The sequence below is a fragment of the Salmo trutta genome, chromosome 4, assembly GCF_901001165.1.
Source record: "Salmo trutta chromosome 4, fSalTru1.1, whole genome shotgun sequence".
Lineage (NCBI taxonomy): Eukaryota > Metazoa > Chordata > Actinopteri > Salmoniformes > Salmonidae > Salmo > Salmo trutta.
Genome location: NC_042960.1, coordinates 4,507,528 through 4,530,627, shown reverse-complemented (window position 1 = coordinate 4,530,627; position 23,100 = coordinate 4,507,528). Strand labels below are relative to the sequence as shown.

The 23,100-nt window shown below is 46.2% G+C and overlaps 1 protein-coding gene across 2 annotated transcripts; it reads left to right on the top strand.

Moving 5' to 3' along the window:
* Positions 1-83: 83 nt before the first annotated feature.
* Positions 84-22,460, top strand: LOC115191693 (atrophin-1-like). Of its 2 annotated transcripts, XM_029749539.1 has the most exons (7): positions 475-519; positions 16,791-16,832; positions 17,198-17,250; positions 17,704-17,748; positions 19,471-19,618; positions 19,937-20,098; positions 20,877-22,460. In XM_029749539.1, exons 4-7 carry the CDS (start codon positions 17,731-17,733, stop codon positions 21,983-21,985), a joined length of 1,437 nt encoding a protein of 478 aa, XP_029605399.1. In that variant the 5' UTR covers positions 475-519; positions 16,791-16,832; positions 17,198-17,250; positions 17,704-17,730; the 3' UTR covers positions 21,986-22,460. The 2 variants fall into 2 exon arrangements, with proteins under 2 accessions (XP_029605398.1, XP_029605399.1); XM_029749538.1 differs by lacking the exon at positions 17,198-17,250 and having other exon boundaries at positions 84-519.
* Positions 22,461-23,100: the final 640 nt, after the last annotated feature.

The window sequence follows — 23,100 nt, the reverse complement described above, 5'->3', positions numbered from 1 at the left end:
TGTTGCCAGGAACCGGAGATAGACCGGCGACGTCCAATCATCTGCACAGCCCTCTCCTCTTTTCCTAGTTTGAGAGGGCTGGAATTACATGACATCATTTAAAGAGCGCCCCCGTACCACTAACGAGGAAAAAAAGAAAACTTGAATCCTCACTCCTCCATCTTCCCACGAGCTGGAAGAGAAAACACCTGAGCGCCGTTTGCCATTGGGACGCTTTCCGTTCCCTTGTCGATATCGCGCAGCCTGTACCATTGTTGGATTGGCCGCGGCGGTATCCCGGATAGTATCGGATTCGGGGAGGGGCGTTCTCTCCGCGCGGGGAATGGCGGAGCAGCAGGCTGCTGTGCTGTGGATTCAGTGTGGGAGAGAGATGGGGGCTTAGCTCAATAAAATAGATCCCAGTCCTCTGTGTTTTCCACTCTCTCTCTCTCTCTCTGTTGTCGTTCTAAATCTCTGCTGCCCCTGGCCATGGATCCAGAGAAAACGTTGACGTTCTGCCTAGGACTCAAAGCAGAGGCGGTATGTTGACTTACAGATTTTGTATTATCAACATCTTCGCTTGATATGATTGCTGTGAGTTATGGTGATTTTGTCAACAACTGGGCAATATTATACTGCAGGGGTATTATGCTACTGTGTATGCCGTTGTGATGTTTTCTAAGCAATGTTCGTAGATTGCACGGATTTGTTGTCATACCGTCGATTCAGTGGATATCTGTTATTGTTGGAAATAATTCAATTGATATTGCAACAAATATTTAGGCTTCACAAGACTAAGATTTTATGGACAGTCTGAAGTTCAAGTTTTTCTAAATCAGGCTTTTTGAGCATAGATAGACTTGTTGTACAGCACACACACAACTGCATGATTATCCTTTCATTTATGTTTTAATTTAAGATGTGTTGCTGATATCTGAAAGTTGATTTCCTCATCTCTTTGTCTGGAAATTAATTTGCTGTAATGCACCAAAGAATGACCTCAATTTTACACAGCCCATAATTAGAAGTGCTTTTAGCTCCCGACCCCGCATAATAAAGGTAATTTATAACCCCTCTGCCAATGGGGAAATACTATAGTGCTGATTCAATGAGCTATAGGCCAAGGGCCGGGATAATGCAGGGGTTTACCAGGGCTGAAGCCCCTGGTCCCAGGCCCGTGGGGGGCCACAGAGGCAACAAAAAACAACAACTATGAAGGAAATACAGTGCCTTCGGAAAGTATTCAGACCCCTTGACATTTTGTTACTTTACAGCCTTATTCGAAAATGTATAAAATAAAATAAAATCCACAGAAATCTACACACAATACCCCATAATGGCAACGCGAAAACAGGTTTTTACATTTTTTTGCACATTTATTAAAATGAAAAACAGAAATACCTTACTTATATAAGTATTCAGACCCTTTTCTATGAGACTCAAAATTGAGGTCAGGGGCATCCTGCTTCCATTGATCATCCTTTTGATGTTTCTACAACTTGATTGGAGTCCACCTGTGGTAAATTCAACTGATCGGACATGATTTGAAAAGGCACACACCTGTATATATAAGGTCCCACAGTTGACAGTGCATGTCAGAGCAAAATCAAACCAAAGAGGTCGAAGGAATTGTCTGTAGAGCTCAGAGACAGGATTGTGTCAAGGCACAGATCTGGGGAAGGGTACCAAAAAATGTCTGCAGCATTGAAGGTCCCCAAGAACACAGTGGCCTCCATCATTCTTAAATGGAAGAAGTTTGGAACCACCAAGACTCTTCTTAGAGCTGGCCGCCCTGCCAAACTGAGCAATCGGTAGAGAAGGTCCTTTGACAGGGAGTTGACCAAGAACCCGATGGTCACTCTGACAGAGCTTTAGAGTTCCTCTCTGGAGATGGGAGAACCTTCTAGAAGGACAACCATCTCTGCAACACTCCACCAATCAGGCCTTTATGGTAGAGTGGCCAGATGGAAGCCACTCCTCAGTAAAAGGCACATGACAGCCCACTTGGAGTTTGCCAAAAGGCACCTAAAGACTCTCAGACCATGAGAAACAAGATTCTCTGGTCTGATGAAACCAAGATTGAACTCTTTGGCCTGAATGCCAAGCGTCACATCTGGAGGAAACCTGGCACCATCCCTATGGTGAAGCATGGTGGTGGCAGCATCATGCTGTGGGGGTGTGTTTCAGGAGCAGGGACTGGGAGACTAGTCAGGATCAAGGCAAAGATGAACGGAGCAAAGTACAGAGAGATCCTTGATGAAAACATGCTCCAGAGTGCTCAGGACCTCAGACAGTGCTGAAGGTTCATCTTCCAACAGGACAACGACCTTAAGCACACAGCCAAGACAACGCAGGAGTGGCTTCAGGACAAGTCTCTGAATATCCTTGAGAGACCCAGCCAGAGCCGGGGCTTGAAGAATGGGAGAAACTCCCCAAATACAGGTGTGCCAAGCTTATAGAGTCATAGCCAAGAAGACTCGAGGCTGTATTTGCTGCCAAAGGTGCTTCAATAAAGAACTGAGTAAAGGGTCTGAATACTTATGTAAATCAGTTTTTTATTTTTTAATAAATTAGCAAAATAAACTGTTTTTGCTTTGTTATTATGGAGTATTGTGTGTAGATTTATGATGAAAAAAAATCATGAATTGTAGAATAAAGCTGTAACCTAACAAAATGTGGGAAAAGTCAAGGGGTCTGAATACTTTCCGAATGCACTGTATACACTATATATGTAGTATATTTCTTAAACCGCCAACCACAGGAAGACTCAGGAGCCCACTCTCAATGAGTGTAGACAGCCTGCTGCATTCTGCTGCCACTCTGCTAATCATCAGATGGGGAGGACAGGAGGTAGGGGGACACGTGGGTAACTGGGGGGCCCTGCCTTGATTGGGTAACTGATTATTAAGTACATTTAAGTAAACTGCATTATAATTAAATGTGACTGGTCAATTGTGTGAATAATGGTCTGGGCCCAAAATCATAGGTGGCCCAAGAGGCAAAACAAACAGCAACAAAAAACAAATGATGTCATTTTTATACAATCACAGGAGCCTACTCTCAATGTTCAAAATACACCAGAGAGCATAATTTAGCCCCAGAGAATCAACAGTTTATCTCAATAAAGCACACACAGGTATCTGCCAAAATGAAGGAAACACCAACATAATGTCACATCTGTCTGAAGAATGGGACCAAGGCGCAGCATGTGTATCGTTCCACATTTTATTATAACTGTGAAACTATGCAAGACATACAAATAAACTAATAAACAAAACAACAAACCGTGACAAAGAGGTGCAACATACACGTACTCAAAATAATCTCCCACAAAACCTAGTGGGAAAAACAACTACTTAAATATGATCCCCAATTAGAGACAACGATGACCAGCTGCCTCTAATTGGAGATCATCCCAAAAAAAACAACATAGAAAGAAGAAACTAGAACCAACATAGAAATAAATAAACTAGACAAAACCCCCTGTCACGCCCTGACCTACTCTACCATAGAAAATAAAAGCTTTCTATGGTCAGAACATGACAGTACCCCCCGCCAGCTGATCCCTCCGCTTTTGTGTCACCGGACCGTGAAACATCGCCGGAGACGCTGGACTGCAGACCGCTGCCGGAGACTCTGGACTGCAGGCGGCCGTCTCAGGAGGTTCCGGACTGGGAACTGTCACCGGAAGCTCTGGACTGGGAACTGTCGCCGGAAGCTCTGGACTGGGACTGTCGCCGGAAGCTCTGGACTGGGAACTGTCGCCGGAAGCTCTGGAACGGGAAGGCGCACTGGAGGCCTGATGCGTGAGGCTGGCACAGGTGGCACCAGACTGGTAACACGCACCTCAGGGCGAGTGCGGAGAGCAGGAACAGGACACACCGGACTGGGCAGGCGCACTGAAGGCCTAGTGCGTGGAGCCGGGACAGGTGGCACCGGACTGGTGACACACATTTCAGGGCGAATGCGAGGAGCAGGCACAGGACGTACCGGGCTGTTGAGACGTACTGGAGACCTGGTGCGTATAGCCGGTATCAATTGTTCCGGAACTTCAACACACTTCTCAGGACGAGTACGGGGAGCTGACTCAGGTGGCACCAAACGGACAACACGTTCCTTTGGGAAAAATTTGTGCATCCTCCACCAACTCAACAACTCTCCCATTTCTCTCTTCTCCAAATTCTCCCTCTTCTCTCGGATTGGCTCTGGTTCACTCCTCGGCTCCTCCGACTGCTCCATGTGCCCCCCCCCAAAAAAAATTATTGGGGTTTCTGTGGCCTTCCTTCCCGACTTCGTAGCTGTCCCTCCTTCTCTTCCTTCCGCCTGCTTCCCTGGCAGGCTCTTGTCTCCTGCCACTATTTCATCCCAAGCCCCGGATATACTCCTCCTAATCTCCTCATAAGACCAGGATGCCATTACCTCCTGGGTACACTGCTTGGTCCTGTGTTGGTGGTGGGAGATTCTGTCACGTCTGTCTGAAGAATGGGACCAAGGCGCAGCGTGTGTATCGTTCCACATTTTATTATAACTGTGAAACTATGCAAGACATACAAATAAACAAAACAACAAACCGTTACGAAGAGGTGCAACATACACTTACTCAAAATAATCTCCCACAAAACCTAGTGGGAAAAACAACAACCTAAATATGATCCCCAATTAGAGACAACGATCACCAGCTGCTTCTAATTGGAGATCATCCCCCCAAAAAACAACATAGAATACAGAAACTAGAACCCCACATAGAAATACATAAACTAGACAAAACCCCCAACATAGAAAAAATAAACTAGAATCAACATAGAAAAAAATAAACTAGACAAAACCCCCTGTCACGCCCTGACCTACTCTACCATAGAAAATAAAAGCTTTCTATGGTCAGGACGTGACACATAAAGTGTCTTAATAGGGTGTTGGGCCACCACAAGCCAGAACAGCTTCAATGCACCTTGGCATAGATTCTACAAGTGGACCTAAACCAACACCATAACATATATTCTGTATCCCTTGTTTACTCAAGTGTTTCCTTTATTTTGGCAGTTACCGGTATGCCTACAGTCGGGAAACACAGTTTGGGCAACATTCGCACCAAATATCAGCTCCAGCTTGTTGCTATGTGACCATAGACATATAATCTATAGAAGGCCAATGGGTAGGACGGCGGCGGGGCAGGGGGCTATAAAAAAAACAAAGCCCTGGGGCCTATGATTTCTTAATCCGGCCCTGTATAGGCCTAGAGGTCTTCCCTGCTTGGCTAAACACACTGTATATACAGAACAAGTCAGCTACAAGAATATGTGCAATTACCGTTCTCAAGATGATCTTTACATTGATTGTAGGCTTAGTTGTAGCGGGTATTATTCATCTGTTAGTGTGTATGTTAAAAAAGTTATCTCCTATTGAATACACTCACTAAGAAGAAAACTCAGATATTGTAGGTGTTTACTATCATAGCTGAATTTCACGCTCGCTCGCTCGCACGCACGCACGCATGCACGCACGCACACAGACACAGACACACACACACACACACACACACACACACACACACACACACACACACACACACACACACACACACACACACACACACACACACACTGGTGAAAAGGCAGGAAGTGAGGAAGTGTGTTAAGCTGTTTGTCTCGCTGCCTGTCTGTGGCTTTGCGCCGTGGTTAGGTGTTAGTGTGGGAGACATCTACAACTTGTAGTAGAGGTGTCTGGTGGTTTTTAACATGGTCTCGGGGGATGATTGAATGACCTCTTCAGATCTAGTAATGTATGATGTATGATGTGGTGGGCAAAACCACAGACTCTCAACTTTACAGCAGAGTGGAGGCCTGTGATATTACAAGACTTCTCTTCCTGTAGATAAGACTGTTTGGCTGCCTGAAATCCCCTCCTACGCCAGTGAAATGCATTTACTGAGTTGTTGTTGCCGATCACTCCCAGTCAGATACAGTAGGTCTTATACTCCCAGTCATATACAGTAGATCTTATACTCCCAGTCAGATACAGTAGGTCTTATACTCCCAGTCAGATACAGTAGGTCTCATACTCCCAGTCAGATACAGTAGGTCTCATACTCCCAGTCAGATACAGTAGGTCTCATACTCCCAGTCAGATACAGTAGGTCTCATACTCCCAGTCAGATACAGTAGGTCTCATACTCCCAGTCAGATACAGTAGGTCTCATACTCCCAGTCAGATACAGTCAGATACAGTCAGGTCTTATACTCCCAGTCAGATACAGTAGGTCTCATACTCCCAGTCAGATACAGTAGGTCTCATACTCCCAGTCAGATACAGTAGGTCTAATACTCCCAGTCAGATACAGTAGGTCTCATACTCCCAGTCAGATACAGTAGGTCTCATACTCCCAGTCAGATACAGTAGGTCTCATACTCCCAGTCAGATACAGTAGGTCTCATACTCCCAGTCAGATACAGTAGGTCTCATACTCCCAGTCAGATACAGTAGGTCTCATACTCCCAGTCAGATACAGTAGGTCTCATACTCCCAGTCAGATACAGTAGGTCTCATACTCCCAGTCAGATACAGTAGGTCTCATACTCCCAGTCAGATACAGTAGGTCTCATACTCCCAGTCAGATACAGTAGGTCTCATGCTCCCAGTCAGATACAGTAGGTCTCATACTCCCAGTCAGATACAGTAGGTCTCATACTCCCAGTCAGATACAGTAGGTCTCATACTCCCAGTCAGATACAGTAGGTCTCATACTCCCAGTCAGATACAGTAGGTCTCATACTCCCAGTCAGATACAGTAGGTCTAATACTCCCAGTCAGATACAGTAGGTCTAATACTCCCAGTCAGATACAGTAGGTCTCATACTCCCAGTCAGATACAGTAGGTCTCATACTCCCAGTCAGATACAGTAGGTCTCATACTCCCAGTCAGATACAGTAGGTCTAATACTCCCAGTCAGATACAGTAGGTCTCATACTCCCAGTCAGATACAGTAGGTCTCATACTCCCAGTCAGATACAGTAGGTCTCATACTCCCAGTCAGATACAGTAGGTCTCATACTCCCAGTCAGATACAGTAGGTCTAATACTCCCAGTCAGATACAGTAGGTCTAATACTCCCAGTCAGATACAGTAGGTCTCATACTCCCAGTCAGATACAGTAGGTCTCATACTCCCAGTCAGATACAGTAGGTCTCATACTCCCAGTCAGATACAGTAGGTCTTATACTCCCAGTCAGATACAGTAGGTCTAATACTCCCAGTCAGATACAGTAGGTCTCATACTCCCAGTCAGATACAGTAGGTCTCATACTCCCAGTCAGATACAGTAGGTCTCATACTCCCAGTCAGATACAGTAGGTCTCATACTCCCAGTCAGATACAGTAGGTCTCATACTCCCAGTCAGATACAGTAGGAATCATACTCAATTCTACAGCAACCAGTTGACAGTCCTGCTGACACTGTTGACAACATCTCTCTTGCTCTCAGTGGTAATCGCATCAAACTGTCAATACTGCAGTCTTCATCCTTGTAACATCTTGAGTCAAGATGGACTGGTATAAGTTGCAACCAGCCTAAAGAGCATTTCTTCTTCTTTTTCCCTCTCTCAACCAATCACATTTTCCAATGTGTTGGGATACATCTTACTCTAACCCTGAACCTACCCTAACCATAACTTTTAAGCTGTTGACCATCCACAGAGTTACAGTTGATAGTTTGTTGATAGATCTGTAGAACACATATAGGGAACTATCCAAATAAAATGTGACCAAACAACGGGATACAAGATTATCTAGATGTTTTGTAAAATCTCTGGTATTCCGTTCACACTGTCCAGTAACTGTACATTACTATCTTCACTCCTCTAACCAGGCTGACATCTGTTGTTAGTGGTCCTGCCGTTGACGGAGTGAGGTTTCCAGTCCGGAGCTGCCTGTGTAATGTTTATCCCAAACTAGTCTCACACTCCTCTGCTACTGCTGTGTGTGTGTCTCTCTCTCTCTCTCTCTGTGTGTGTGTGTGTGTGTGTCTCTCTCTCTCTCTGTGTGTGTGTGTGTGTGTGTGTGTGTGTGTGTGTGTGTGTTGCTCTGCTACTGTTTGATCAATACCTGGCACAGACGCCAGCTGCTTGTCCTCCCCCTGTACTCTACTGCTGCTGCAGTGCCTCACTTTGTTAGAGAGCAGCAGGAGTTGGATGGATGGAGACTACTAGGAGGACTCTGAGTCAACCCTGATAGGGTGTAATAGTGTGTAGTAGTGTGTAGTAATGTGTAGTAGTATGTACTAGTTTTTAGTAGTGTGTAGTAATGTGTAGTAGTGTGTAGTAGTGTGTAGTATTTTGTAATTGTGTGTAGTTGTGTGTAATAGTGTGTAGTAGTGTGTAGTAGTGTGTAATAGTGTGTAGTAGTGTGTAGTAGTGTGTAATAGTGTGGAATAGTGTGTAGTAGTTTGTAATAGTGTGTAGTAGTGGGTAATAGTGTGTAATAGTGTGTAATAGTGTGTAGTAGTGTGTAGTAGGGTGTAGTAGTGTGTAGTAGGGTGTAGGAGTGTCTAGTAGGGTGTAATAGTGTGTAGTAGTTTGTAATTGTGTGTAGTAGTGCGTAGTAGTTTGTAATAGTGTGGAATAGTGTGTAGTAGTGGGTAATAGTGTGTAGTAATGTGTAATAGTATTTAATAGTGTGTAGTAGTTTGTAATAGTGTGTAGTAGTGGGTAATAGTGTGTAATAGTGTGTAATAGTGTGTAGTAGGGTGTAGTAGTGTGTAGTAGGGTGTAGTAGTGTCTAGTAGGGTGTAATAGTGTGTAGTAGTTTGTAATTGTGTGTAGTAGTGCGTAGTAGTTTGTAATAGTGTGGAATAGTGTGTAGTAGTGGGTAATAGTGTGTAGTAATGTGTAATAGTGTTTAATAGTGTGTAGTAGTTTGTAATAGTGTGTAGTAGTGGGTAATAGTGTGTAATAGTGTGTAGTAGTGTGTAGTGTGTAGTAGGGTGTAATAGTGTGAAGTAGTGTGTAGTAGTGTGTAATAGTGTGTAATAGTGTGTAGTAGTGTGTAATAGTGTGTAGTAGTGTGTAGTAGTGTGTAGTAGGGTGTAGTAGTGTCTAGTAGGGTGTAATAGTGTGTAGTAGTTTGTAATAGTGTGAAGTAGTGTGTAGTAGTTTGTAATAGTGTGTAGTAGTTTTTAATAATGCGTAGTAGTAGTGTGCAGGAGTGTGTAGTAGTTTATAATAGTGTGTAGTAGTGTGTAGTAGTTTGTAATAGTGTGTAGTAGTTTGTAATAATGTGTAGTAGTGTGCAGCAGTGTGTAGTAGTGTGTAGTAGTTTATAATAGTGTGTAGTACTGTGTAGTAGTTTATAATAGTGTGTAGTAGGGTGTAGTAGTGTGTAGTAGTTTGTAATAGTGTGAAGTAGTGTGTAGTAGTTTGTAATAGTGTGTAGTAGTTTGTAATAATGTGTAGTAGTGTGCAGTAGTGTGTAGTAGTGTGTAGTAGTTTATAATAGTGTGTAGTAGTGTGTAGTAGGGTGTAGTAGTGTGTAGTAGGGTGTAGTAGTGAGACATGTAGAGTAGCTACAGTTTTGACTGTGTGAAGGTTAAGATGGAGGATTTCCCTAACTAACTGATTTGAAATCAGTCATTGTCCTTCGCTACTGACTAGTTTCTGTTAGCCTGCACTAGTACCCTCAAACTACACTCTGGACCTTCAAGACAGTTCCAGTGCTTTTTTTCATTGTTCCCCTCTAATCCTGGGACACCAGGTGGGTGCAATTAATTATCAGGTAGAACAGAAAACCAGCAGGCTCTGGACCTCGTTTAGGTTGAATAACCCTGATCTAGTATGCGATTGGGGCTCCATTATGCAATGTGCTTATGGGTGATTATGGGATGACTCCAATACAGTGCAGGCTCGGATGATAGGCCTAGTACCAAATCTATGTGTGAGTTCAAACAGTGCTGGGGAGAGAGATGCAGTGTTGGGGAGAGAGATGCAGTGCTGGGGAGAATGATGCAGTGTTGGTGAGAGAGATGCAGTGTTGGGGAGAGAGATGCAGTGCTGGGGAGTATGATGCAGTGTTGGTGAGAGAGATGTAGTGTTGGGGAGAGAGATGCAGTGTTGGGGAGAGAGATGCAGTGTTGGGGAGAGAGATGTAGTGTTGGGAGAGAGATGCAGTGTTGGGGAGAGAGATGCAGTGTTGGGGAGAGAGATGTAGTGTTGGGGAGAGAGATGCAGTGTTGGGGAGAGAGATGCAGTGTTGGGGAGAGAGATGTAGTGTTGGGGAGAGAGATGCAGTGTTGGGGAGAATGATGCAGTGTTGGGGAGAATGATGCAGTGTTGGTGAGAGAGATGCAGTGTTGGGGAGAGAGATGCAGTGTTGGGGAGAGAGATGCAGTGCTGGGGAGAGAGATGCAGTGTTGGGGAGAGAGATGCTGTGCTGGGGAGAGAGATGCAGTATTAGGGAGAGAGATGCAGTGCTGGGGAGAGAGATGCAGTGTTGGGGAGAGAGATGCAGTGCTGGGGAGAGAGATGCAGTGTTGGGGAGAGAGATGCAGTGTTGGGGAGAGAGATGTAGTGTTGGGGAGAGAGATGCAGTGCTGGGGAGAATGATGCAGTGTTGGTGAGAGAGATGCAGTGTTGGGGAGAGAGATGCAGTGTTGGGGAGAGAGATGCAGTGTTGGGGAGAGAGATGCAGTATTAGGGGGAGAGGTGCAGTGTTGGGGAGAGAGATGCAGTATTGGGGAGAGAGATGCTGTGCTGGGGAGAATGATGCAGTGTTGGTGAGAGAGATGCAGTGTTGGGGAGAGAGATGCAGTGTTGGGGAGAGAGATGCAGTGTTGGGGAGAGAGATGCAGTATTAGGGGGAGAGATGCAGTGTTGGGGAGAGAGATGCAGTATTGGGGAGAGAGATGCTGTGCTGGGGAGAGAGATGCAGTGTTGGGGAGAGAGCTGCAGTGTTGGGGAGAGAGATGCAGTGTTGGGGAGAGAGATGCAGTGTTGGGGAGAGAGATGCAGTGTTGGGGAGAGAGATGCAGTATTAGGGGGAGAGATGCGGTGTTTGGGAGAGAGATGCAGTATTAGGGAGAGAGATGCAGTGTTGGGGAGAGAGATGCAGTATTAGGGAGAGAGATGCAGTGTCGGGGAGAGAGATGCAGTATTAGGGAGAGAGATGCAGTGTTGGGGAGAGAGATGCAGTGTTGGGGAGAGAGATGCAGTGTTGGGGAGAGAGATGCAGTGCTGGGGAGAGAGATGCAGTGTTGGGGAGAGAGATGCAGTACTGGGGAGAGAGATGCAGTGTTGGGAGAGAGATGCAGTGTTAGGGAGAGAGATGCAGTGTTGGGAGAGAGATGCAGTGTTGGGGAGAGAGATGCAGTGTTGGGGAGAGAGATGCAGTGTTGGGGAGAGAGATGCAGTGTTGGGGAGAGAGATGCAGTGTTGGGGAGAGAGATGCAGTGCTGGGGAGAGAGATGCAGTGTTGGGAGAGAGATGCAGTGTTGGGGAGAGAGATGCAGTATTAGGGAGAGAGATGCCGTGTCGGGGAGAGAGATGCGGTATTAGGGAGAGAGATGCAGTGTTGGGAGAGAGATGCAGTATTAGGGAGAGAGATGCAGTGCCCAGTGCAGCCTGGCCAACAGAGACCCACCGTCAGCTGACAAAAGGCTGACTGCTCATTTGCATTTTTGGTGACATGCCATCCGGTCAGACTGAGTCGGGTGTAAAAAAAAAGCCCACTGTCTCCATCCATGCGAGCATTGTGTCCTCTGTGGCTGGACCCACGCAGCCCACTGCAACACTAAACAGATACAGTGAGGGAAAAAAGTATTTGATCCCCTGCTGATTTTGTACGTTTGCCCACTGACAGTCTATAATTTTAATGGTAGATTTATTTTAACAGTGAGAGACAGAATAACAACAAAGAAATCCAGAAAAACGCATGTCAAAAATGTTATAAATTGATTTGCATTTTAATGAGGGAAATAAGTATTTGAGCCCTCTGCAAAACATGAATTAGTACTTGGTGGCAAAACCCTTGTTGGCAATCACAGAGGTCAGACGTTTCTTGCAGTTGGCCACCAGGTTTGCACACATCTCAGGAGGGATTTTGTCCCACTCCTCTTTGCAGATCTTCATTAAGTCATTAAGGTTTCGAGGCTGACGTTTGGCAACTCTTTTCTATGGGATTAAGGTCTGGAGACTGGCTAGGCCACTCCAAGACCTTAATGTGCTTCTTCTTGAGCCACTCCTTTGTTTCCTTGGCCATTTGTTTTGGGTCATTGTTATGCTGGAATACCCATCCACGACCCATTTTCAATGCCCTGGCTGAGGGAAGGAGGTTCTCACCCAAGATTTGACGGTACATGGCCCCGTCCATCGTCCCTTTGATGCGGTGAAGTTGTCCTGTCCCCTTAGCAGAAAAACACCCCCAAAGCATAATGTTTCCACCTCCATGTTTGACGGTGGGGATGGTGTTCTTGGGGTCATAGGCAGCATTCATCCTCCTCCAAACACGGCGAGTTGAGTTGATGCCAAAGAGCTCCATTTTGGTCTCATCTGACTACAACACTTTCACCCAGTTGTACTCTGAATCATTCAGATGTTCATTGGCAAACTTTAGATGGGCATGTATATGTGCTTTGTTGAGCAGGGGGACCTTGCGGATGCTGCAGGATTTCAGTCCTTCACAGCGTAGTGTGTTACCAATTGTTTTCTTGGTGACTATGGTCCCAGCTGCCTTGAGATCATTGACAAGATCCTCCCGTGTAGTTCTGGGCTGATTCCTCACCGTTCTCATGATCATTGCAACTCCACGAGGTGAGATCTTGCATGGAGCCCCAGGCCGAGGGAGATTGACAGTTCTTTTGTGTTTCTTCCATTTGCGAATAATCGCACCAAATGTTGTCACCTTCTCACCAAGCTGCTTGGCGATGGTCTTGTAGCCCATTCCAGCCTTATGTAGGTCTACAATCTTGTCCCTGACATCCTTGGAGAGCTCTTTGGTCTTGGCAATGGTGGAGAGTTTGGAATCTGATTGATTGATTGCTTCTGTGGACAGGTGTCTTTTATACAGGAAACAAGCTGCTATTAGGAGCACTCCCTTTAAGAGTGTGCTACCAATCTCAGCTCGTTACCTGTATAAAAGACACCTGGGTGTCACGTCCTGACCAGCAGAGGGAGTAATTGTATTAGATTTTGGTCAGGACGTGGCAGTAGGGTTGTGTTGTATGGTTTTTCTAGTATGTCTATTTCTTTGTTAGTCTGTGTGGCTCCCGATCAGGAACAGCTGGTTATCGTTGTTCCTGATTGGGAGTCATATATTAGGAGTGTGTTTTTCACCTGGGGTTTGTGGGTTGTTGTTTATTTCGCACTGCTGTTGTCATTATAGCCTGTGAAACTGTTCGTCCTCGTTTTTGTTATTTTCTTGTGTACGTGTTTTTGGTTTACTGTTTGCCTTCTTATCCAGAAATAAAGAAGATGAGTACACATAACCCCGCTGCGTATTGGTCCACTTTCTCAGACGATGATTTCTCTGTTTCGTCCGACGACGAAGATCGTGACACTGGGATCAAGAAATCTTTCTGATTGAGAGGGGGTCAAATACTTATTTCCCTCATTAAAATGCAAATTTATAACATTTTTGACATGTGTTTTTTGGGATTTTTTTGTTGTTATTCTGTCTCTCACTGTTCAAATAAACCTACCATTAAAATTATAGACTGATCATTTCTTTGTCACTGGGCAAACGTACAAAATCAGCAGGGATCAAATACTTTTTTCTCTCACTGTAGGCATTTTCCTTTTACTGTTATGCAACCGTCCTCCTGTCTGTCTGAAATGTACACACACAGGCATTGTGTTGTGTTGCGTTCTGTTGTGTGTTTGAGGTGGACGTGCCGAGTACAATGGAGGTATTGTATCTGGGGATTGTAAGCGTGAAGTGGGCTCGCTCACTGATTTCAATTGCAGATGGACTCTGGTATCTGGGATGATAGTACGCTTACAAGTGATCACAATCCTTTAGCCAATATGTGCTTTTGACTTGATTATGGACTAATCCTTTTTACAGGAACTGTCCTGTTCCACAGTTCATGTGAATGCTGGATCGTGTTCAGTAAGGAATAAAATGTTTTAACTGTAGTCAATCAGTGAAGTTAGTACCAACTAAACTTGCTCAATAAGAACAGATTTTCATTTTCCGTTGCAAAATGTGCCCTACTACTCAACATAACCCTGTCTGTAAGGGCCTGTCTGTCTGTCTGTCTGTCTGTCTGTCTGTCTGTCTGTCTGTCTGTCTGTCTGTCTGTCTGTCTGTCTGTCTGTCTGTCTGTCTGTCTGTCTGTCTGTCTGTCTGTCTGTCTGTCTGTCTGTCTGTAAGGAGGCGCCAGACAGGGAAATTGATAAATGATAACCTGAAAATTACATCACGGTTGTTTTGGACTCAGGGTACCTTGTTGTCCCCTTTCACTGCAGGGACACTGAGCGGTTGTTTGTTTGTGTGTATCTGGTTGAGAGTGTGTCGGGGGTTGACTGTGGTGGCCCTGTAGAGTTTATCTTTTAGGCGCTGTCTGTCTGGGATCTCACTAGGGGCCTATTGAGCATAGAGAGAGAGAAAGATGGAGAGAGAGAGACACAGAGAGAAAGAGATAAAGAAAGAAAAGAGAGAGAGGGATAGAAAGATGGAGAGAGAGAAAGATGGAGAAAGAGAGAGAAAGAAAGAGAGAAACAGAGAGAGGGAGAGTTTCTGTTACAAAGTTTTTGTCCTGCGAGTATCCTTGAGAACCTAGTGAAAATAGGGAACACTGATTACTGCCTGCTGATTGGAGACCACATACCACCTTTGTACACTTGCTACCAGACTCCCTTCCCAGTAACAGAAATAACACACATTTAACACAGAGACTGACACAGTCAGGCTGTCTGGATAGGTGAACATCCACAGTCAGGCTGTCTGGATAGGTGAACATCCACAGTCAGGCTGTCTGGATAGGTGAACATCCACAGCCAGGCTGTCTGGATAGGTGAACATCCACAGTCAGGCTGTCTGTATAGGTGAACATCCACAGTCAGGCTGTCTGTATAGGTGAACATCCACAGTCAGGCTGTCTGTATAGGTGAACATCCACAGTCAGGCTGTCTGGATAGGTGAACATCCACAGTCAGGCTGTCTGGATAGGTGAACATCCACAGTCAGGCTGTCTGTATAGGTGAACATCCACAGTCAGGCTGTCTGTATAGGTGAACATCCACAGTCAGGCTGTCTGGATAGGTGAACATCCACAGTCAGGCTGTCTGGATAGGTGAACATCCACAGTCAGGCTGTCTGGATAGGTGAACATCCACAGTCAGGCTGTCTAGATAGGTGAACATCCACAGTCAGGCTGTCTGTATAGGTGAACATCCACAGTCAGGCTGTCTGGATAGGTGAACATCCACAGTCAGGCTGTCTGTATAGGTGAACATCCACAGTCAGGCTGTCTGGATAGGTGAACATCCACAGTCAGGCTGTCTGGATAGGTGAACATCCACAGTCAGGCTGTCTGGATAGGTGAACATCCACAGTCAGGCTGTCTGGATAGGTGAACATCCACAGTCAGGCTGTCTGTATAGGTGAACATCCACAGTCAGGCTGTCTGGATAGGTGAACATCCACAGTCAGGCTGTCTGGATAGGTGAACATCCACAGTCAGGCTGTCTGTATAGGTGAACATCCACAGTCAGGCTGTCTGTATAGGTGAACATCCACAGTCAGGCTGTCTGGATAGGTGAACATCCACAGTCAGGCTGTCTGGATAGGTGAACATCCACAGTCAGGCTGTCTGGATAGGTGAACATCCACAGTCAGGCTGTCAGGATAGGTGAACATCCACAGTCAGGCTGTCTGTATAGGTGAACATCCACAGTCAGGCTGTCTGGATAGGTGAACATCCACAGTCAGGCTGTCTGGATAGGTGAACATCCACAGTCAGGCTGTCTGGATAGGTGAACATCCACAGTCAGGCTGTCTGGATAGGTGAACATCCACAGTCAGGCTGTCTGTATAGGTGAACATCCACAGTCAGGCTGTCTGGATAGGTGAACATCCACAGTCAGGCTGTCTGGATAGGCGAACGGGCAATTCCAGCATTATGGATGTGACATTTGCATGCAAAATCACAAACTACATGGCTCACAGAATGGACATACAAAACGTAAACCAATGTGTGTGTATAGTACCACTGGGAGGACCGTATACCCAAAAAACAGACTACTAAATATTGGCACTGGGAGGACCGTATACCCAAAAAACAGACTACTAAATATTGGTACTGGGGGGACCGTATACCCAAAAAACAGACTACTAAATATTGGCACTGGGGGAACCGTATACCCAAAAAACAGACTACTAAATATTGGTACTGGGGGGACCGTATACCCAAAAAACAGACTACTAAATATTGGCACTGGGGGGACCGTATACCCAAAAAACAGACTACTAAATATTGGTACTGGGGGGACCGTATACCCAAAAAACAGACTACTAAATATTGGCACTGGGGGAACCGTATACCCAAAAAACAGACTACTAAATATTGGTACTGGGGGGACCGTATACCCAAAAAACAGACTACTAAATATTGGCTTATAGGCGTTACAGATGTTAAGTGAACTGGACAAGGTTTTATTCGATTTATTAGCTAAACTGTAAATACAGAACGAAGGGTTGGCCTCTCTCTCTCTCTCTCTCCTCACATTCCTCTCTTTCTCTGATGTGCAGCCTGTCTGTCAGTCAGTCTGGCTCTGCCTGTGTAAATGTCAGCTGTATTAACTCTGCCCCACCCCCGTTCTCTCTCCAGATGACCATCTCCCTGCAGGGGCTGGAAGGACCAGCAGCTAAGGTAAGGAGTCTAACCTTTCAATCCCCAGTCATTCATTCACAACAACCAGCACAGCACATAGAAAGGAACTAGCAGTGGGAGGCAAACAAGGAAAACGATTAACAAGAAAAGGGTTGGGAGAGAGGTAGAGAGAGGGAGAGAGAGGGAGAGAGAGGGAGAGAGAGGGAGGTGGAAAGGGGTAGGGGAGGGAGGGAACTATAGGGGGCTAATAACAGTACAACACTGAAGATGAACTAGGAATCTGAAGACAAGGGAGGGGGAGTGCAAAAAAAAGAGGGAGGGATGGAGAGAACTAGGGGGTTAACAAGCATTCTGAAAAAACAAGGAATGTCCATCTCACACTGTGTTGCTACCTGCTCTCAAAGCTGCAGGGTTTCTACATATTGGATCTACTGTTTGTCCAGCATCTGTGAAAAAGGTGTGGGTGTGTATACTGCAAAACCCTCTCCTGGTATCACTAACACGCTAACTAACCTTGAATTAACATGTAAACCAGCCTCGGACTTATGTACCTATAACAAGCATCTTCAGCATGATATCCACTATGGTTTAGATAACAGGCCTCATTGCCAAAATCCTGAAGTATTCCTTTAAGTGCTTCACTCCTGCTAGCCCACAGTCTTCACTCCTGCTAGCCCACAGTCTTCACTCCTGCTAGCCCACAGTCTTCACTCCTGCTAGCCCACAGTCTTCACTCCTGCTAGCCCACAGTCTTCACTCCTGCTAGCCCACGGTCATGTGGATGTTTTGGTCAAAGTGGTCAAACCAGTAGCCTAGTGATTCCGCAGTTTTACATTACACGTCAACGGTGATGAATGTGTGGAAAGACCAGATTAAGACTTCCTAGATAACGTTTATTTTCTCATTGCAGACGACTGTGTCTCCAAAGGGTTCAGACATGGGAACCATCAACAAGGTTAGAGATGTATTCCGTTTATGTCTGCTATCCCCTGTTTCTCAATAAAATATACAGTGCATTTGGAAAGTATTCAGACGCCTTGACCTTTTCCACATTTTATTACGTTACAGCCATATTCTAAAATGGATTAAATAGTTATTCCCCCTCGTCAATCTACACACAACACCCCATAATGACAAAGCAAAAACAGGTTTTTAGAAATGTTTGCTAATTTATTAAAAATAAAAACATTTACGTAAGTATTCAGACCCTTTACGCAGTACTTTGTTGAAGCACCGTTGTCAGTGATTACAGCCTCGAGTCGTCCTGGGAATGACGCTACCAGCTTGGTACACCTGTATTTGGGGAGTTTCTCCCATTCTTCTCTGCAGATACTCTCAAGCTCTGTCAGGTTGGATGGGGAGCGTCGCTGCACAGTTATTTTCAGGTCTCTCCAGAGATGTTTGATCGGTTTCAAGTCCGGGCTCTGGCTGGGCCACCCAAGGACACATCCCCACAGCATGATGCTGCCACCAACATGCTTCACCATAGGGATGGTGCCAGGTTTCCTCTAGACGTGACGATTGTCATTCAGGCCAAAGAGTTCAATCTTGGTTTCATTAGACTAGAGAATCTTGTTTCTCATGGTCTGAGAGTCCTTTAGGTGCCTTTTGCCAAACTCCAAATGGGCTGTCATGTGCCTTTTACTGAGGAGTGGCTTCTGTCTGGCCACTCTCCATAAAGGCCTGATTGGTGGAGTGCTGCAGAGATGGTTGTCCTTCTGGAAGGTTCTCCCATCTCCACAGAGGAACACTGGAGCTCTGTCAGAGTGACCATCGGGTTCTTGGTCACCTCCCTGACGAAGGCCCTTCTCCCCCGATTGCTCAGTTTGGCTGGACGGTCAGCTCTAGGAAGAGTCTTGTTGGTTCTAAACTTCTTTGATTTAAGAATGATGGAGGCCACTGTGTTTATGGCGACCTTCAATGCTGCAGACATCTTTTGGTACCCTTCCCCAGATCTGTGCCTTGACACAATCCTGTCTCTGAGCTCTACAGACAATTCCTTCGACCTCATGGCTTGGTTTTTGCTCTGACATGCACTGTCAACTGTGGGATCTTATATAGACAGGTGTGTGCTTTTCCAAATCATGTCCAATCAATTGAATTTTCCACTGGTGGACTCCAATCAAGTTGTCGAAACATCTCAAGGATGATCAATGGAAACAGGATGAACCTGAGCTCAATTTCGAGTCTCATAACAAAGTGTCTGAATACTTATGTAAATAAGGTATTTCTGTTTTATATTTTTTATACGTTTCTAACATTTCTAAAAACCTGTTTTCACTTTGTCATTATGAGCTATTGTGTGTAGATTGATGAGGAAATGTTTTTATTTAATCCATTTTAGAATAAGGCTGTAACGTATCAAAATGTGGAAAAACGGAATGGGTCTGAATACTTTCCGAATGCGCTGTGTATACCTGGTTAAGTAAAGGTAATGAATACATTTTTGTTTGACGCTAACACATCAGACCCACTCAACTATTCAAGGGTTTGATGACTAGTTAAGTAGCTAAATCAGATGAGATGGTGCTGGGCTGGAACAAAAAAGTGCAACCCTGGGGGGTACTCGTCTCCAACCCCACAACTGGAAATTTGAGAAACACCCTGCTCAAGCTAAACAACCATGTTGTTGTTGTTTACCATGTACGTTGTTGTCATGTCATGTCTTGTCCACTAGGGGGTGAAGGACCAAGCTGGCTCAGGCAGCCAGCCCATGCTCAGTCATAAGTACTGCCCTGGGGTCAACAACAACCCAGGCTACCTGTGTGAGACCGGCCACTGCTGTGGGGAGACAGGATGCTGCACCTACTACTACGAGCTGTGGTGTGAGTAACAACTAGTCAAGTACCAGCCAAGAGGCTTGTCTTGTCAGCATTTGCTGTCACACAGCTATACTGATGCATTGTGGTATGTAACCAGACCAGATCGGGAGTTTAACATGAGCAAGCCCTTAAGGCTGGTCCTCCGATCAAACTGTATACGGTTTGTCTTATTATGGTATAATAAATTACAATTTATAAAAGCTTTTTCAAGGTGATTAAGCAACAGTAAAGCTACCAGAGGCTGTTCAATAATTGGGATTAATAAAGTTGCTTGAATTCAATTCAGTATTGACAGTGTCTCTGTGTGTCTGTATCCTGCAGGGTTCTGGCTGCTGTGGACCGTTGTGATTCTGTTCAGCTGTTGCTGTGCCTACCGCCACCGGCGGGCCAAGCTGCGTGTCCAGCAGCAGCAGAGACAGAGGGAGATCAACCTGATCGCCTATCACGGAGCCTGCAACTACCCTGCGTCCATGTTGGACCTCAGTACGTATGGCTACGGTCGCCTCTCTCCCTGGTACTTTCATTGTCTGCGTCACCTTGTCGTCTTATTAGCAGACCTGGGTTCAAATAGTTTCTGAAATGTTTGCTCATTTGCTTGAGTCTGTCTAGGGTGCTAGATTGGTCGGATTTGAACTTTTGGGACTATTCCATTGGTTGCATTGTGCCAGGGAAGGTCAAGGAAGTACAATTTAAAGCCCTGATGCAGTCTTCTTCATTTTATTTTCAAATGTAAAAAACTCCAGATGCATTTTTGAATAATTTGTTTTCCTGAGCCTCCTTTTGCCATTGAAATGCTCAGTCTGATCGTGTGGGCGTGTTGATACAAATGTTAATATACAGTATTTACGTACACAACCCTGACTGGCGGATAGGAGCACCTAGACTGTAGAGCCTACCCCGCGTACCCCTTCAAAGTAGGGGGATATATATGCAAATAAAAGATGACTAGTCATTGGTCAGAATAATCAGATCTGATTGTGATGTCATGATCTGGGCCAAAAACTCCATCTCACCTGAACAGGCTGAAATTCCAGGATTTTTTTTCAAACAGCTCATACACAAAAAGGGCATTATCATAATTTTCTCAATTTCAGAGTGTCATTTCGACCTCATAGTGTGGAAATATCATTAAAAAAACAATACATTTGAATGCACTGCACAATTACTATTTTGGAGCTTGGTGTCTCAGTCCCTATTGCTGCTCATGTAACCCTAGTGGTTAGGAGATGAAATTGATTATCTGTCATGTGTTATACTGTAGGTTTCCTGGCCTCCTTCAAGCTGCCGTCCTATGAGGAGGTGGCAGCCCAGCCCCCCTCACCCCCTCCATCCTACAGCTCCGTCTTTGCTCTGCAGGGGGCGATGGGGGGCGCCACCGCTTACACAGCCACCCCTTACGGTTCAGCCTACCCCCATCACCACCAGCAACAAACCCCCGGCCCTCCCTCCTACTTGGTTAGCTCCAGGGCGGGCCCCAGCGGTGCCGGTGGTGGCCTGACCTCATCTCAGAGTTCAGACAACTACACCAGCTGCTCCTGCGAGTCCTGCTCACTCCTCACCTCCCCATCCAGCACCTCCTTCTCTGTCCAGGTGACCTACGAGACGGATAATACCAGCCATGCCTCCACGCCCGGTAGCGAGGTTGGAGGAGGAGGGGGGGAGGTCCTGAGAGGCTTCCCCAGGGAGGGTTCATCTCTGGAGGGAGTTGTGTCTGCCAGGTCCCCTTTGTCTCCTGGAGGATATCCACCTCCTCCTCTGACCCCTCCTGCACCTGAACTTCTACCTACACCTTCTCCCACAGCGTCTTCTCCTCTCCCTCCCACTCTCCCCCTTCCCAAACTATCTTCTCCCTCTCCACTTCCTCCTTCACATCATCCGACACTCCCTCCACTCATCCTTATGGACCCCCTGGCTGTGCTGGCTGAGCAGAGAGGGGTGGAGGGCGGCCTGAGTGAAGGGGGGGCCGCAGCAAGACAGAGCCCTTCCATCCTCTCTCCCCCCAAGCCCACCCAGTCTCCCCCCAAACACGCCCTCTTCTCCACCAATGTGGACTTCTTCGAGCCCGTGGAGAAAGAGAGGAGAGAGGAAGAGGAGGAGGAAGAGGAGGATGAGGATCATTTCCGTCACCGCCGGCTCACAGGCGACTCCGGCATCGAAGTGTGCCGCTGCCAAGTGAAGAGCGAGGAAGAGGATGCGGAGAAGAAGGTGAAAGAAGATCAAGATGGAGAAGGGGATGGAGTGGAGGGGGCGGGTTTCCTCCATGACAGTGTGGACTGTTCCCTCCGAGCGCAGCAGGTCGCCCAGTGTGGCCACGCCTCCTCGGCCATCCCCAGGGGCGGGGACGCCATCATCACCGTGGAGTCGTCATGAGGACAGCCAATGAGGGCTAACTAATTTGGTCAGGTGACCAAAACTCACTTGACTGACAACAAATGGAGCCAATGGCACTTAAAAGTGTTTACTTTGACCCAGTAGCACCCCCTACTGTTCAAGCCAGGAAGGAAGCCAAGGCCCACATCAACTAGTATGGGCCTGCTTGTGATAACGGCTTACTGTAGTAATGTCAAGTCACCATAGTAACACAGAGGAAGTGGATCATCACAGCCTTCTAATTGAAAGGAGGAAGGAAGTCGTTACAGAGGGAGTCGGACTGTTTATCTGTGTTGATCTTTCTGACGGTCATTATCATTCTGTCCCGCTGCGCTGCCACCGGGAACAAAGACACCTTTTATTATTTCTCAAAGTGCAGAAACCAACGCAGCAGTGAAACTGTTAATGATACTCTCTCTCTCTCTCTCTCTCTCTCTCTCTCTCTCTCACCATCTCTCGCTCTATCTGTCTCTCTCTCTTTCTATCTTTCTCTGTCTTTCTGTCTCTCCCTCTCTCTCGCTCTGTCTCTCTGTCTTTCTGTCTCTCTCTCCCTCTCTCTCTCTGTCTCTCTGTCTTTCTGTCTCTCTTCCTCTCTCTCACCATCTCTCTCTCTCTTTCTCTCTCATCACAGCAAGAGGAGCAACAGCTGCATGAGACAGTATAAAGTCAGCACAATGTTCACACACACACACACACACACACACACACACACACACACACACACACACACACACACACACACACACAACAACCCACCTGCTGTGTCTGAAGCACTGCTGCACCTGCCCTTTTGCTTTGCAAAAATACCTCCCGCTTTCTTCCTCTCCCCATCCTCCCATCAGAGTACGGTTTGCTCCTCTTCTCTTCTCCTCCTCTCCTCCTCTCCCATCCCTCTCTCTCAGAGCAGCCTGCCTTTGACGAGGGCCAGTAGTTGATGTTGCTGTTGGATGTACAGTCATTGACAAGGTGAGACTGGGTCTAGTCTAGTAACAGGCTGGTACAGACTGACCTCACTGTCTGACACCCACATTGATCTGTTGTTGCGCTGCTGCTCGGACGGTCGGCAATCTGCAAGGCAATAATGATATGAACATTATGATGATGGACAAGAGCTA

Excerpts from the sequence above, each read along its gene's own strand:
- LOC115191693 (XM_029749538.1), top strand. The coding sequence starts at position 469 with ATGGATCCAGAGAAAACGTTGACGTTCTGCCTAGGACTCAAAGCAGAG. Across the intron at positions 16,833-17,703 it reads TGGAAGGACCAGCAGCTAAG|ACGACTGTGTCTCCAAAGGG; the intron begins GTAAGGAGTCTA and ends TTCTCATTGCAG. Across the intron at positions 20,099-20,876 it reads TGCGTCCATGTTGGACCTCA|GTTTCCTGGCCTCCTTCAAG; the intron begins GTACGTATGGCT and ends GTTATACTGTAG.